The following is a 15396-nucleotide window of genomic DNA, read 5'->3' as shown; positions in this document are numbered from 1 at the left end:
ATTACCCTAAAACCTGTAACCAAACCCAAAGTTATGCAAGGGAAAAGTATTCCCTCATGTTTCCTGAAATACTTTGTTATTTTGCAGAAGAATGTGGTTCTCTGTATCGCAAATAAGGCAACCCTTCTGAGACACCTGCAAATACAGTTGTATTACCACAAATGTCTGCATCTTCATGCTGGGCCACCCAGTAGAGAAATTGTTTACCATTAATTTGAGTGCAATTGTAAAAAGGTTCTGTTTCAATTACTTTTTGTGATGTTACCCTTAAAAACTAACTTTGGACAAGAGCAAACTGGCTGTCATAGCCTGCTGCTGAGATGACCACATGGGCTAATGACCCAAGATTTTATTCAGCTCTTAAACAGGCATTACATTTGCTCTCTGTGCTCTCAGTTTCTGAGCCAACAGATACAGGATAGTTTAGTGTCTGCAACAAACAGCCTCAGTGACATTTCTTGGTGTGTCATGATTCCCTCATAATCTTTTGCATTATGACAAACGATGTCTATCAAGCTGGAATTGGATATAAAGTAGTTTTCAATTCTGACATGTAAAACTGAGCATTTTTTAATTGTTTCATAGAATGCAAATAAAAGCCATTGGAGCAAATAGTACATACCCACTGCTTTGCCAGTGATTGCTGCTGTTTGTAGTCTTTCTGATGGCAGCATTTGCAAGCCTTGTTCTCCTTGTGTTGTTTGTTAATTTTAGTTTACAAAGGTAGAGAAATTAAGGATTTGAATGTGACAGATATATAAGTAGAAATAGTATTTGTTTTGAAATTTGGTCTTTAGAAATAATGCTCTGCTAACCAAAAGAGGATATGGTCTCACGATGATAAAGTCATTTTATTCTATAAGGTAAATTATGAAAGATAACTACACAGTACTCATAACTTCATATTGACAGGCAGAAGGAAAGACACTACTCATGCTTTATTTCAGCTCTGAATTTGTCAAATATAAGGGAACAAGTTCTTGAATTAGCTCAGGAACTGTTCTTCGTGAATGAAAAGAAGTTATTCCAATTGAAGGCTAGCTTAGCCCTTCCCATAGGCTCTGTTTCTGCATACTTAGTCACCAGCTCAGTGATTTAAGTTTTTAATAATTTTTAATAATTTTGATACCAAACATCATAATTTTCTAGCATTCTAATTACATGGCTATTAATGAAGTAAGGCGTTCGTATCGTAAACCTCTAATCTTTTACAAGCTTAACTTGAAATTGTTGAAGACTCTGATGATGTTTTAAAATGCTTTTCATTTCTTTTGGACCTTTCTTGAGGTTTTTCATCACTTTACATTCATTCTTCTGTCTATACTTGAATAATGTACTTGACAAGTTCTGTGTGTATAGAACACAGCTCAGTGGAGTCCCAGGAAGGTATGCCATTAGGATGCCTAGCAACTAGAGTAATACAAATATTTGCCAATTTTTTTTCTTCTAGGAATTAATGTTTCCCACCCACTGCACTCCCATGAAATTTAAAAGCTATCAAAACAGAGCGAGAAAAGGACCAGTTCATTAAACTGCTGTAAATATTTCCAAAATATCTCATTTTTCCTTCAGACTGCTCAAATTAGTGTCTCAGGTTATGGAAAGGTTTACATCATTATTAAATGTAGTAATCCACTTACTGAAATCTGATATGAGTGACTTGAGGGAGGGAAGAGAGAGGTAACAAACTCAATTTTTCTCCCATTCTAGAGGTGACCTTTCAAACACATACCTAACTTGGAGAATTGCAGAATTTCAAGTCCCTGCTCAGACTGCTGGTGTATCAGTAAAAATGCCTGCCCTCCTGCATTTTCAGACAGCTCAGTTAAGGGATGTCTTTGACCCAGCTGCTCAGCCAACAGAGCTAGGGAGATTCTTCCATTGAAAGTGTGCAGTGCAAGGAAGATAGCTTGGGTTCTGGCTCAGTTTCAAATTCACATTTTCAGCAAGACCCCTGCTTTCACTGTGGGAACTTCTACAAATCATGAACTCATCAGAAAGTAAAGAACATGAACATGCTTTATTTCTTCTTGGTTTTATGCTCTAGCAAGTGTGCTGCTCAACATCACTCACTGCCCTACTCATGTGAGAGCCACAACATACCCTTATAAATGTAGATCCAAAATAGACTTGGCTGTGGTTTGACTTAGACCTAAATCACAGCTGTACATAAGCACTTCACTGTAACCTTTTAAAGCGAGCAGAAATGTATTTAAAGGTGATGGTCTCATCACCTTGAGCTAACCTAAACTTTCCAAGATGCTAGTTTATTTGGCATCTCTCCAGGCTGGTTGCCATGCAGTAGGATTCCAGAGAAGCCAAATTATAGTAGCTTTATAGCTATCACGTTCCTGTTGATGCTTGAGGGACTTCAGAATGGAAACAGAAATAAATGCAAGCTGTTAATGTATGAAGTAAGCTGTGCTCAGAGAGTTGTGGTGGGTGAAGAGGGCAAAGAGAAATGTGTATAGGGAACTGACTGTGTGGTGGTAGTTCCTGGCTGAATTTGTAGGATGAAATTACAAATAGGAATCCTATTTTTAGAGGTAAAGAAAATATTTTAAAAATAATAGATTAAAATATTTTCTGATATTGAAATATTTATGAATTATTGGAAAGGAAAAAGTAAAACCTTCTTTGAACTGTTTAATGAATTTTGCATTTCAGCTGGAAAACTACTCATTACACCCCTAATATTGGTTCTGGGACTGGCACTGGGAGCTGTAGCTGTTGTAATAGGTAAGAGTTACATATGTGAATGAAACTAATCCTGATTATGCAGTGACTTTCTCTATATGACATCTCAAAAACATGGAGACAAAGTACAGATTTCACAGATGTTGTTTTAGTATTAAGCACATTACTTTTTTCTTAAAAAATGAGGTTTTTAAATTTATGCTTACTAGCTTCATTTTTTCATTTCATTTATTTCATTTTCCAAAAAAAAATCTTTAACTGCTCTAGATAAACTAGCAAAAAGTTCAGAGTAATTTAAGTATAATCCTGGGGGCTGACTGACTTGGACCCAGCCTTATAATCACCCCATTGAATCACAATTTCATAATCTTGGTCACGTGTATGACAAGATTTTTAGGGAACTAAGGCTTAGTCCCAAGAGCTCACCAGCTTGAAGATGCAACAGCAGCAAAGCAGCAAATTGGGATGAGTCAGTCTCAAAACATGATCCAGTGAGAAGGCTGCCAAATTGTATTCCATCACAAAAACTGGTACTCTGAACTCACGTGATTACAGTATCAAAGCTCTGTTAATGTGGACAACAGATATTTTAGCAAAGCTGCTCTTTGCCTGGCTTAGCTGAATTTTCCCACAGAAAGATTAGCTGTGACAACAAGGTATAATTTTGCTCATGTGAGTGCTTATCCACTCTTTAGATTGGCAGCAACGTGTCACTAAGGGATCATGCTGCTTCACAGCTTTCATCAAACTGCTTTTTCCACTGAGAATTTGCAGTGCATGCCCAGCCCTGAGGTATATTGGGGTGTGGCTCCTTTATTTTGATACAATAAAGCTAAAATACACCAGGATAGCTATATTAATAAGGTTGGAAGTAACTAGTCAACCTATAACCAAAATACTGTTACAGCTTTTCTAGACTACATCTGGCCAAACAAGGAATATTGCTGTAATTTCTGTGTTTAGACCAACCATCTTCAATGAAGAGAGTGAGCAGTGCTTATCTTAAATATTTATTCTATTCAATAGCATTTTTATGCCAAAATTTTAAACAATAAAGGCTTCTTAGTGCCAGTAAATCTTATTTTGGTCTGCAATCTGGTATAATGTATGGTGGGGGGAAAAAACTTTTTTATATACTAAAAATCAAGAGGATATTGCAGTAATATAGTAACAATATTTGCAATAATAATCAGAATGCCATTGAAGTCTCATCCTAGGCTTGGCTGGATAAGATATGATCAAGGCCAGCAGTATGAGCAGTTCCAAAAACATTGATTATTTATAGAAAAATTTTGGTTTTGAGGTAATTAGAGCAATATTTGCTGCCAACCACTATTAGAATAATTTCAGTTACGTAGCTGAAAATCATACTGCGCCATTTACAAGTCTATTGAGCAAAGCAACAACCCTGTGATTGTAGTAGTCTTTTGTTCTATGTTGTAGTGGTGTTTCAAAAGAAAATCTACAGCCGTTTCAGTCAGCTGGTGGCATGAGAAAGAAGAAGATCCTTCTCATTTGGGTTTGAAAGAATACAGACTATTTGACAAATTATTTTTCACCTGAATGAGTGTGATGTATTTATTTATTTTTGTTTTTACAGCTTTCTTTCTCTCAAAAGACTTAAGAATAAATAGTTCCCTGTCCAGGCAAGAATAAACACTTGATATTATTAAATACAAACATTTGGTATTATTTCACAGTAGATGAGGACGCTTATAAAAATAAATAAAAAGTAAACTATAATGTGCTGTCTCTATTGCATGTGAATCTAATTGAAAACTAGCGTAGTTACATCAGCTTTGAATTTAGATCTAAGAATTTCCAGAGTGCTTTTAAAAGTTTTGCTTGTATCGTATACCAAACAGCATGATTAAGAAGTTAATTTGTCAGAGGTGAGTGTAGGGTTGGCAGGAATTTGTCATAATAGAAAAGAGTAAGTGTAGCTCAACTCATTATCAAAGACATTGGTTGTTTCTAGCTAGTATTTTCTTCTGCTATTCCAAATTCTCCTGAGACATGAAAAGCTCCATCTGAATATATATATCTAAAGAACAGACACATGCATACACATGCACAAAGGATTGCATTTAATTATGTGTTTTTTTCATGTTTCCTTCTTTTGGCAGGTTTATTTGTGTTTCCTATCTATTGCCTTTGTAAAAAGCAGAGGAAAAGGTCACGGACAGGTATGCCCTGGTGAGGACGGACATGACTCGCCTGAACTGAGCTGGTCCTGCAAGGGCTATCAGTGTTTTGTGCAACAGAGCAATACAGTGCTGGTTACAGCATCAAAGCCACCGCCCTGGAAGAAGGATGGGGGCTCTCCTGCCATCTTCCCTCAGCTGACAACACTACTGCAGACCAGAAAGCCTCTCTGCTCTGGTGCACTCTCAACAAGATCGGCCCCCTGACTGCTGCTTTTTAAATGTTTTTTGGGTTTGTTTTTTTTTTTTTTTTTTTTTAGTTATTACTTTGGAGGGGTTTTTTTGAGTCTAAGTTTCTGAACCAGACAATCCAAGTCTGTATTGTAGCCACAACTCTACTACCGATATGGCCTGTGAAGAAAGCATTTAACTGCTAACATGTGCTTGTTTAACTTCAGTGTCGGCCTTTAAGGTGGAAATGCTTAGAAGTGTTTGGACTCTTACTGTGTACTGAGCATACTACTTTTGGTATTAAAAACTACTTCTGTAAATAACTTCCATCACACAGCATTCTGTTCAGCATACCAAAACTCCATCACATGCCAGAGCACGACAGCTGGTTGTCTTCTGAGCCCTCCTGCCAGTGGAGTGCACATTGCCACCGCCAAACTGCAGTGCCTCAGAGGGAAATACCCTTAGTACTGGAGCGCCGTGATACTTAAGAGTGTGGTGATTGGTTTCACTTCAGTAATTTATTTATGACAGTCTGTTAATATTAATGGCAGAGGGTGTGACAAGATTTCTTAAAACAGGACTTCATTTTTTTAAATTCTCACAGTACAGAAAAAATCTGAAGAGTTTAGATAATAAGATGTGTCAGTGGCCTAATCTGTCCCAAGATATCCCTGAAATGTGTCTTCAGGGAAGCTGGAAACCTGCTCTTTTTATTCTGACTTGGAATATGATACACATGCTACACACTACCTGTGTGAGGATTGATTTGATGAAATTTTATAGCCTAAATAGCACATTTTGTTTGTTTGTTCCCTTGAGTAGGCTACTACTACACAAGTCTTGGAGTATCCACTGATGTCTTAGGAGGAAAATCTGTGAATCCAGGGTAAGGGAAGCGATCATAAATTCTTAGGAGACCATTCTTACTTTCTGCTTCCAGTGTTTCTCTTCCTGGCACATGACAGTTCTGAAGAGAACAGCTATCTTTGCTCTTTTTTCCTTAAGTTCTACTGTTTGCTACCAAACCTCTTTCTCAGTGCATCACAACAAAAGCAATGTAATTCTGCATAAGGAGTCAATTACTGAGAAATTTTAGACTTTTAATTTTAATCCAAATCTATCATACAAACATAACTTAAAAAACTAGAATAAATTTGTTTAGACAGAACACTGAAACAATAAAGAAAGGAACTGAATAAAAAAAAATCTACTTTATACTGTAAAAATACAAGCTAATCTTAAAGAAAAGAAGATTGGATTTGTACTGTGAAGGTACTTCTTTTCAGTTTGTGTGTCTGAAGATACACACATATTTATATATCTATGTTTGTGTATATATGGGGAAAGGGGAAGCAGGAAGATGGGAAATGTCCTTAAAAGTCTACTGACTTCAAAATTTAGGCTTGCAAAAAAAGTATCATTTAAGAGGATGTACTCTGTACCACTTCCTTTGAAATTTGTTGTTAAATCTGAATCCAGTTGTAATTTTTAAGCAAATGGTGTTCTGCCCCACCAACATAATACTGTTACAAGATACTTTGACTTTGAAGCCTCAGTGGAAGAAGCTGATAACTTTTGTTTACCTGGAAACACAAATATCAGTTTACCATAGTTGGCTAGTATGCTTGTTTTCTGTCAGCTTCTGGTTTTGTTTTCTTGTGGTTTTTTTTTTCTTCAAGCACACCATAGTAGTCAATAACTATTTAATAATTTCCATTTGAATTTAAGGGCATGTTTACCCTGTTACCCTAACAGTAGAAATAGTACCTTTCAAAGATTTGCAAATTAAGAAGGGAAGCAATGATGTTTAGAAATAAAATTAAAAGCCTATTGTCAATGTAAATTCACCTGTTATTTAGACTTACTTTCTTCTGAGACACATCAGTTTTCTATTTGTGTTCTGTCTGAAGTTGGAAGCTGCCTTAAAATTGGTCTTGGTTTTGAGTGTGTTTTCTGAGGCTATACATATCAGTTGTCTTTGGCTTACTCAGGGATTTTTATTCCTCTCTTTAAATGTCAAATAATGAAGATATTTTTGTATTATTTAGAAAAACCTTCAGACCTCAGAGAGTGAGATATATATAAATTTGGGTTTGCAATGCAGTCTATAACTTGGTGTCAAACTATTTCACGTGAGAATATTTTAGTACTTGAGATTATCTGTACTTAACTACGCAGTGGATTAATTTCCTTTCTTTTCCTGGTTCTGTGTAAATGTGAGAGATATTCTTACAGTCTTTGTAGCTGTTTTCACTCTGCCATGTTTGCCTTTTTCAGTTTTTAACTAGAGTTCAGTAAGATCTGAAACTAAGATACTAGAATAAAGAACATAAAAGGGAAGATAATAGATCTGCACTTACTTCTATTCAGAAAGTATGTCCTTGTGGGTGGAGAAAAGGAACATACAACTCAGGTCCTACATTATCATTTCATCTAGGCCATTTTGATTTTATCAGAACAGATTAAATCAAAGGGAAATGGTTCTTCATTTTCTATACAGAGCAGAAAGAGACATCTTTGACCTTGTAAAGAGGAGTGAGTCTGATTGTGCTTTTCCTGCACAGAACAAAAAGGAATTATAATAATTTTTGCAGTTAATAATTTTGCAATTGCAAGGAATTATGATAATTTGTTCTGTAGAGCAGGATAAATGTTCAAGAACCTGGCAGAATATGAGTATGGAAGTCTTTTTCCATCTGTATAAAAATACTCCCACTTGAAAAGTACATAAATACAATTTTTATCAATATTATATAATATAACCTACTAAAGCATGAGAAGTAGCTCAGTACAAAGCTTCATTTGGTTAAATATTAGCTTTTAAGCAACTCATCACAGCAAACCTTATATGCATCAAAGCCATGTCATTTGTTTTAAAAACATTAATTTATTCTTTTGAAAGAAACTGAATGAACCTTATAAGGAAATTATGTAAGTGTATTGGTTTTTTGTAACTACTTTAAAGAAACCATCAGGCTGTTCTGCTTCATGTTTATTAGCAGAAAACTTCATTAGGCAGCTATATTAACCTGCTAAGGCAGATTCCACACTACTGTATGCCGATCATCATGGTCATTGTGTTTTCTTTTGCGACAGTTGATATTTAAGATTATTTATCTTTGTGCAAGGATGTTGCTCATCAGTGCCTGTGTTCAGACTAGGAAATGCTTAAATCCATTCTACACGAGCCTTCTGTTCCAAGCTTGCTGGGGCTGGGTTTGCCTGTGCGCTCAGTCCTGCGTACAGGTGCGCAGTCAGAGCTGGGGCTCTCCCCATTCTGTGCCATGGCTGGGTGTGTGTTCCCCATCCTGTGCCATGGCTGGGTGTTCCCTGTCCTGTGCCATGGCTGTGTGTGTATTCCCCATCCTGTGCCATGGCTGGGTGTTCCCCATCCTGTGCCATGGCTGTGTGTGTATTCCCCATCCTGTGCCATGGCTAGGTGTTCCCCATCCTGTGCCATGGCTGGGTGTGTATTCCCCATCCTGTGCCATGGCTAGGTGTTCCCCATCCTGTGCCATGGCTGGGTGTTCCCTGTCCTGTGCCATGGCTAGGTGTTCCCTGTCCTGTGCCATGGCTAGGTGTTCCCCATCCTGTGCCATGGCTGTGTGTGTATTCCCCATCCTGTGCCATGGCTAGGTGTTCCCCATCCTGTGCCATGGCTGTGTGTGTATTCCCCATCCTGTGCCATGGCTAGGTGTTCCCCATCCTGTGCCATGGCTGGGTGTGTATTCCCCATCCTGTGCCATGGCTGTGTGTGTATTCCCCATCCTGTGCCATGGCTGGGTGTTCCCTGTCCCATGCCATGGCTGTGTGTGTATTCCCCATCCTGTGCCATGGCTAGGTGTTCCCTGTCCCATGCCATGGCTGTGTGTGTATTCCCCATCCTGTGCCATGGCTAGGTGTTCCCCATCCTGTGCCATGGCTGGGTGTGTGTTCCCCATCCTGTGCCATGGCTGGGTGTGTATTCCCCATCCTGTGCCATGGCTGGGTGTTCCCTGTCCTGTGCCATGGCTGGGTGTGTATTCCCCATCCTGTGCCATGGCTAGGTGTTCCCCATCCTGTGCCATGGCTGTGTGTGTGTTCCCCATCCTGCTCCTGCTGGGAGGGCTGGCTGGCCACACCACTCCCCAGGAGCTGCTCTCCCTTTCTCCACTAGGCAGAATTTAGTTGTATTTCAGTAGTGAGGTCAAGTCCCAGGGCTACTCAGCCATATCAGCAGCAGGATCATTTTCTGTCCCGTAGCATCTCAGAGCATAGTTAGGTATGTATAGAGAGTTTATACAGGAGCTTGTGACTGCAAAAAAAAAATTGTGGTTTTCCTTATGTAGAAAATTGTGCTTTTCCTTTCCTATTAGCCAGTGAGAGTAATAAGCTGAGTAGGAATACAGGCAAGAACCACAAAAACAATTCCAAGTAGCTTTGTGCTGAGCTGACCCATCAGGCTTAGTTCTGTACAAAAAAGTCAGTGAGTCTTCAGTTCTCACCACCTCTATAATAAACAGCATATTCCTACCTGTTCAGTGTCATTAAAGTACAGTGCACTTTGAGTGATCTATTATCTTCCTTTGAGGCAGTGCAAATGTGTAAGGGAAGATTTTGTGTTTGGTTTTGATGCTCCTAATGCTGACTTGGTAATTCTGCCTGGTGTGTTAAGGGTTTTTGTAATTTACACCTATTTATTCATTACAAAAGTTTTACTTTATTAAAAATATTAATTTGCAGGGACTACTGCCAATTTTAACTAGAAGGCATTTTGGATCACTGTCAGGTATTCTTTTTAGCCAAGAGGCTTTTTGCTCTTCCAAAGACTGTCACAGTTTGTGTGATGTTAAATGGTGTGTAGGTGGGGCAGTAATTCTCCCAGAGGATATAAATTCACCAGTGATGGAATGGTTTCTTATGCCAGTTAGGTTTGAGAAACTGTATAATATTCAGTGGCCAAACAGATTGCCATGCAAATTATTGGTTGGTTTGTTAGTTTTTTTGGGTTTTTTAAATTTAGTTATGTTATTTTGTTTCTTGAGCAAACTTTACATCATAATTTTTGCTATGCTAATTGTGCAGGTTCAAGTTGTGGGTAAGAACCACAGATTGCTGTTACTGTTATAATCTATATTAGATCTCTGCTGATGGAAAGAATCCTACATGAGGAGACTATTAGATAATTTCTTACTTTCTTTTCATTTTTAAGCCTTATAGTTGCAGTGAGTCAGCTTCATTCCTGACATCAGTCACAGCCCCATTAAACCAGAGAAAACTATTTTTGTGCCAGTGTGAAATTTGGTCACAAATACTTTTATAAAAACATCTGGAAGCCTGTTGATAGCCATGAAAAACCTGGTTCACTTCTTAAGAAGTGCAAACTACTTTGGAGCCACTCCTCTCATTGCAGAATGATGCCAGTGTGTTGAGTAAGCACAGGAGAGGGAAGGAGTTGGGAAGAATTTCCAAACAACATTCTCATTAGAGTAGATTTTCAGGAGAGGAGTTTAATTTATTTCTTTATTATTTAATAGAATAAAGAAACTTTAATGCTTTGAGTCACTAAAAAAATTAGAAGTAATACCCAAAGAGTGTTAAGTAACATTTCTTCAAATTCTGCTTTCTTCAATGTAACAAATAGCAGCACACTGTAAGAGATGGAATTGCAGCTGTTCAGTATTTTTAGGACTTAACACACAAACTTGAGGGTGCACAACATCTAAAAAGTTATGTTGCTGATCTACTTGGTAGTTCATCTTGCTACTGTTACATGAAAAACCAGCTGAGCCTTGATTCGATTGAAAGACAGTGTTTTTACTGTTGTTACAGCTTGAGTACTTAATACTCCAAAACATTTTTGTAATAAAACTAACAAATGCAGTTGCTTGCAGACTGAAGCTTCCTTGCTGATTCTTCCTTACCTTTCTGTGCATAAGAGTTCAGGAACCATATGTTCTCTCTGCAGTAAGGAACAGGCTGCACATATTAGGCAATTAATCACTGATGCTTCTCTTCTCTTGGCCTAATAGTGAAATGCCATAACATAGGGAAATGAAAACTGGTCTTAGAGTGCATGCTCTGATTTCAAAGTTAAACATGTGTAATAAGTTTTAATTACTCCATAGCAAGAAATAAATAACATACGTTTTGAAACATAATTCCAGCTGTTAATTTATAAATCTGTCGGTATAACACAATAGTTATAACAGTGATGCATTTATTAAAATATGTATATTGTGCAAAAGAAAACCTTTTTTGGTGCTTATTTGGCTTATCAAAACATGAAAAATTAATCTGAAGTGTTTGGATAGATTAAAGGCAGAAGAGAAGCCTATTGTGTAAAAATATTTGTTTAGCATTAATGTGAACTTTGCACATATCTTAAACACAATTGCATGCCAACCCCATTCAGTGTTCACCTTGTTGAAAATTTGTCAGACTGAAAACAGTATTTTTGAAATTTTTAACTTACTGTCACAGAGCATGATGTTACTAACACAATGCCACATTTACCTCATTTTTAGAAGGAAGTATATTTACAGAATTCAGAGAAGCTGTTCAGGTGTTTTGAACCCATCCTGTAAAACTATGATGCAGTCAGAAAGCATCTTCATGCCTTATGCAAACTCTGGGTGAGCAGATGGATTCAGTCTTTAGTCATGGACTATGTTTTTGCATAAAAAATGCACTCCTAAGAGTTTTTCATATCAATTTGCATCCTACTGATTTTTGTCCAGAAATTGCAAGGACAGGGACAGATTTACATTTCACTGTTTACCATCTCATAATAAATTGTTTACCATGTTTCCATTCTTACACACTTTGTTTGTATGCGCTCCTTCTCATTCTAAATCTCATAATTTGAAGCTGACTCGTGAAAATGGCTGATGATCAAATTGTAAAATGTGATCTCATAAGAAGTTGCTTCATTAATGCTTTGCTGAGATATAAGCAAAATATTAATTTTGTTGTATTTACATTACTTAAAAGCAAGATGCTGAAATCTGTTTTTCTTCAGGGCTTTTAATTTTGACTTTTAAAAAGTTATTTAAACAGCACCATCATCTTTGTTGCATAACTAACCATATGAGTACAAAATAACATTTTTGGGTATTTGTTAATTCTTGTCACTATGGTAGAGATGAGAATAGTGTTGAAAAAAAGAAAAATTACCTCTGAGGAGTACAAGCTGAATTTAATTCCATGACAGTTCAATGAGAAGTCTTCCCTTGCCCCCATCTCTTGTTTTGTGTATTTTAGGGTGATGGGTTCCCTTTAAAATAGGTTTCATTTGAATGGCAAGGAGTGAGGGTAGTGAGATAATAGATCACACCCTTTTTAGTGTACAGGCTTCTGGCACAACTAGGGTGCTGGCCAAACACTGTGGATTCATTAAGAAAGCAATTTCTAGTTCTGTATTTGGGCAGCATACAAGCTAGATGCATCAGTGATGGGAACTTTTTGTAGTATATTTATGGGATGACTAAGAACTTGTAAAAACTGGAGGAAGGCAATGCCTATGAAAGCAACGCTTGAATTCCAGTATTTAGTGTTTTGTATAATGAGGGATTTTAAATGTGTAAGTGCCTTACTGTGTGAAACAAATGAAAGGTGTTCATACCCCTCAGCAGAGCAATGTGGGAATTCCTGTTCTGTGGGCTCCTACAGTTAGATTAACCCAAAGTAATGAGTTTGGTTTGCTGAGAAAGTTGACAAATGTTATATTAGGGAAGAAGTTAGCCTATCATAAAAGTAATCTGCCATGCTTATGTTAATTCTGATGATCTCATTTCTGTGGTTTTTTTTAACTGGCTCTTTGCCCCCATCCCTCCCATCTTCCTTCAGACTTCTGCAGAAATGCATCTTAAGTTGTTAGAGTAAGTCTGGCTCCTCCAATGTAAGAAGCCCTGAGTTTTCAACCACTGAAAGAAATGCAGCCTGTTGGAGAGGAGAATTGAGCACAGCCTGTTGTGGCTGCACCTGCCAGCTCGGGGGCTCACTGGTGCCTTGTTCACCCTAATTGTTGGAGGTGGAAGCACCAAGGAATATGGCACATGGAGGTGCACTGCAGCTAGGCTGGGACTTAAAGCGGGTTGAGAGCATTTCAGTGTTATCCAGCTGGAGCTATCCTGTTAATACAAGTTGGTAACTCCTGTGGAGTGGGTATCCAGGTGGACGAAACCATCGATCAAGATGGTGGCGCAGCTCTGGGATCTCTGCCCAGCGCTTCTCTGCAGGGTGGGAGGTGTGATCTGGAAAAGTATAACTCATTTTGCCATCTTCTGATAGCTTCAAAATGGGTGTTGTGGGGTTTATTTCTTCTTATTTCATTTTCCAGAAGACAGTGGAATTTTACCCTTTAGGTTCTAAACTTAAAGGACCTGTTTGTTCTTGCTAACATTGATGCCACTGTTGTCCATCTATTACTGAGGTCAGGAATAAGCTACTTTTCTAAAACTACCTTGAATTTCATGAGCTTATGGAAGCAATTATCTGCCAAAAAAATTGAAGTATAAAAGCTAATTATCAGAAGGAAATTGAGTAAATGGGGGGTAAGAAGAAAAATTAAGCTTAGAAGGTCTTATTTTTTATAGATTCATGATCACAAGATGGTTTTAATATGTTCAATTTCCTCCACTGAGAATTTGTAAAGAAAAGCAGGAGAAATTAAGATGAGTATCCCTTTGAACCTTTTATTTTCCTGAAACTCTTGAGTTTTTCAGAACTGTAGGAGGGGCTTTTTTTTTCCACCCTGGAGTTAATTGGTGATATAGCTGTCACGTACTGTGAACACTACTGTGACTGTTTAGTCAGGATTCACCTTGCATATCTAAAGGTTTTGGTGATAGGGAATTTGATTTAGGGCCATACTGCAATAAAATTATAAGTGAATTATTATGTATCTTAATGACTTCTATTTCAGCATTAGCTCAGAATTTTAAAATTTGATCCTTCTATAATCTATTAAATAGAAGACGCCATGTGTCAAAATACTCCTTCAACCTTATGAGTTACTGTTTGTGTGTTTATTTTTACTAGTTATTTCCTTAAATGAATTTTTTTTCTCTCCTAGAACCAGCATTCACACAACCAAAATGCTGATACGATTTCCCCATTATCTTTGTCTTGCATTTAGCCAAAACTATATTTTCTGTTGCCAAGTATTGCAACAATGGTCTTCATGCTGTAATAACTTGATAAAATATTCAGTAGTCTTGGGCAATATTTTACAAATAATTCATCTTCAAGTTGGTATTTTAAATGTATACCAATAATCACTGTTGAGTGTGCTACCTATGTGGCTGCTTCAGTTCATGTCAATGTTTTGTAAGGATTATTTCTTGCTACCCTCTTCAGAGTGCCTTTTCATTTAGGAGGTCTAGAAAGATGGTTCATTGAAGTCTTTTGTTGAATCTACCATAGTAATGTCTGATCTTTAAACTTGTCCTGATGAATGTATAACTAAAATCTTGTTCTTTAAAAAGCTATAGAAGACACAGGTTGTATATGCACATGTTCATGCATGGATACAAGGGAAGGTATTCTGCCAATGTTTGTCCTGCTGGACAGGACCTTTCGAAAGTAAGTGAATTTTTTAACAGTTTTATTTTCAAAATGTTACCTCACTAGTAATCAGTAGTAGATATGTCTCTGTATTGCTTCACTTTGCTAAATACAATCACGGTAGGCAGTTTAATTTTTAAAAGACTCTGCGATGAATCTGGTGTTCGTATGAGACTGAATTTCGTAAGACAAAACTTACGGTACTTTATTTCCTTTAAAGGCATTCCTTTCACTTACACTGACATCCCAAGCCCCTGTTAGCAACAGACTGAAAAAGTGCTTCCCCATGATTAAAAGGAAGAATGTAAAGTAGCATTTGAATGCACTCCACCCATCTTAGAATCAGTATTCAGAAATGGGGGTGGGGGGCAGTGGATTTGATTAATTGTGGGGAGACATACATTGTAGAGTTCGTTCACTTGCACACAAGGGGTTTTACAATGTCATCTAGTAATGTCTACCTAATAAAGTTTTGAAAAAGAAAAATTAAATTGCCTGAATGTTTAACTCTTTCTTTAAGCAATTCTATGCATGAAGGATAGTTGACAATCTCCAAGGAGTCTTGCTTAAATTTGTAATACTTTTTATGCTATTTATATAATCTTTTTTAAAAATCACAGTAAATAATTTAAACTTCAGAATCTTTGTGTTCTCAATCCCTGTATTAGTCACTTCACTCTTAGCTGCTGTAACACTGAAAATGAAAGCAGGTAAAAAGCCAGTTTACTGTGGTGAATATTTTAATATAAAATACTCCCTGTCGTGTGGTGTCATT

General features: G+C 37.3%; 1 protein-coding gene across 2 annotated transcripts in view; it reads left to right on the top strand.

The window, feature by feature from the left end:
- Nucleotides 1–15112, top strand: part of RNF217 (ring finger protein 217) — a 65440-nt gene extending 50328 nt beyond the window's left edge. The window contains exons 5-7 of one of the 2 annotated variants that reach the window (XR_011680773.1): nucleotides 2668–2739; nucleotides 4824–9090; nucleotides 9122–15112. Coding sequence is in view for 1 of the 2 variants with exons in the window: in XM_071437526.1 (XP_071293627.1) it covers nucleotides 2668–2739; nucleotides 4824–4897 (146 nt within the window). In the remaining variant the exon portion in view is untranslated. Of the gene's footprint in view, nucleotides 1–2667; nucleotides 2740–4823 lie in introns of both variants that reach the window. The other variant, XM_071437526.1, reaches the window with a different exon arrangement.
- Nucleotides 15113–15396: the final 284 nt, after the last annotated feature.

The sequence above is a fragment of the Agelaius tricolor genome, unplaced genomic scaffold, assembly GCF_023055355.1.
Source record: "Agelaius tricolor isolate 1412-34295 unplaced genomic scaffold, bAgeTri1.0.p SCAF_1, whole genome shotgun sequence".
NCBI lineage: Eukaryota > Metazoa > Chordata > Aves > Passeriformes > Icteridae > Agelaius > Agelaius tricolor.
Note: the sequence above shows the minus strand (reverse complement) of the source record. Positions and strands in the feature narration are given on the sequence as shown.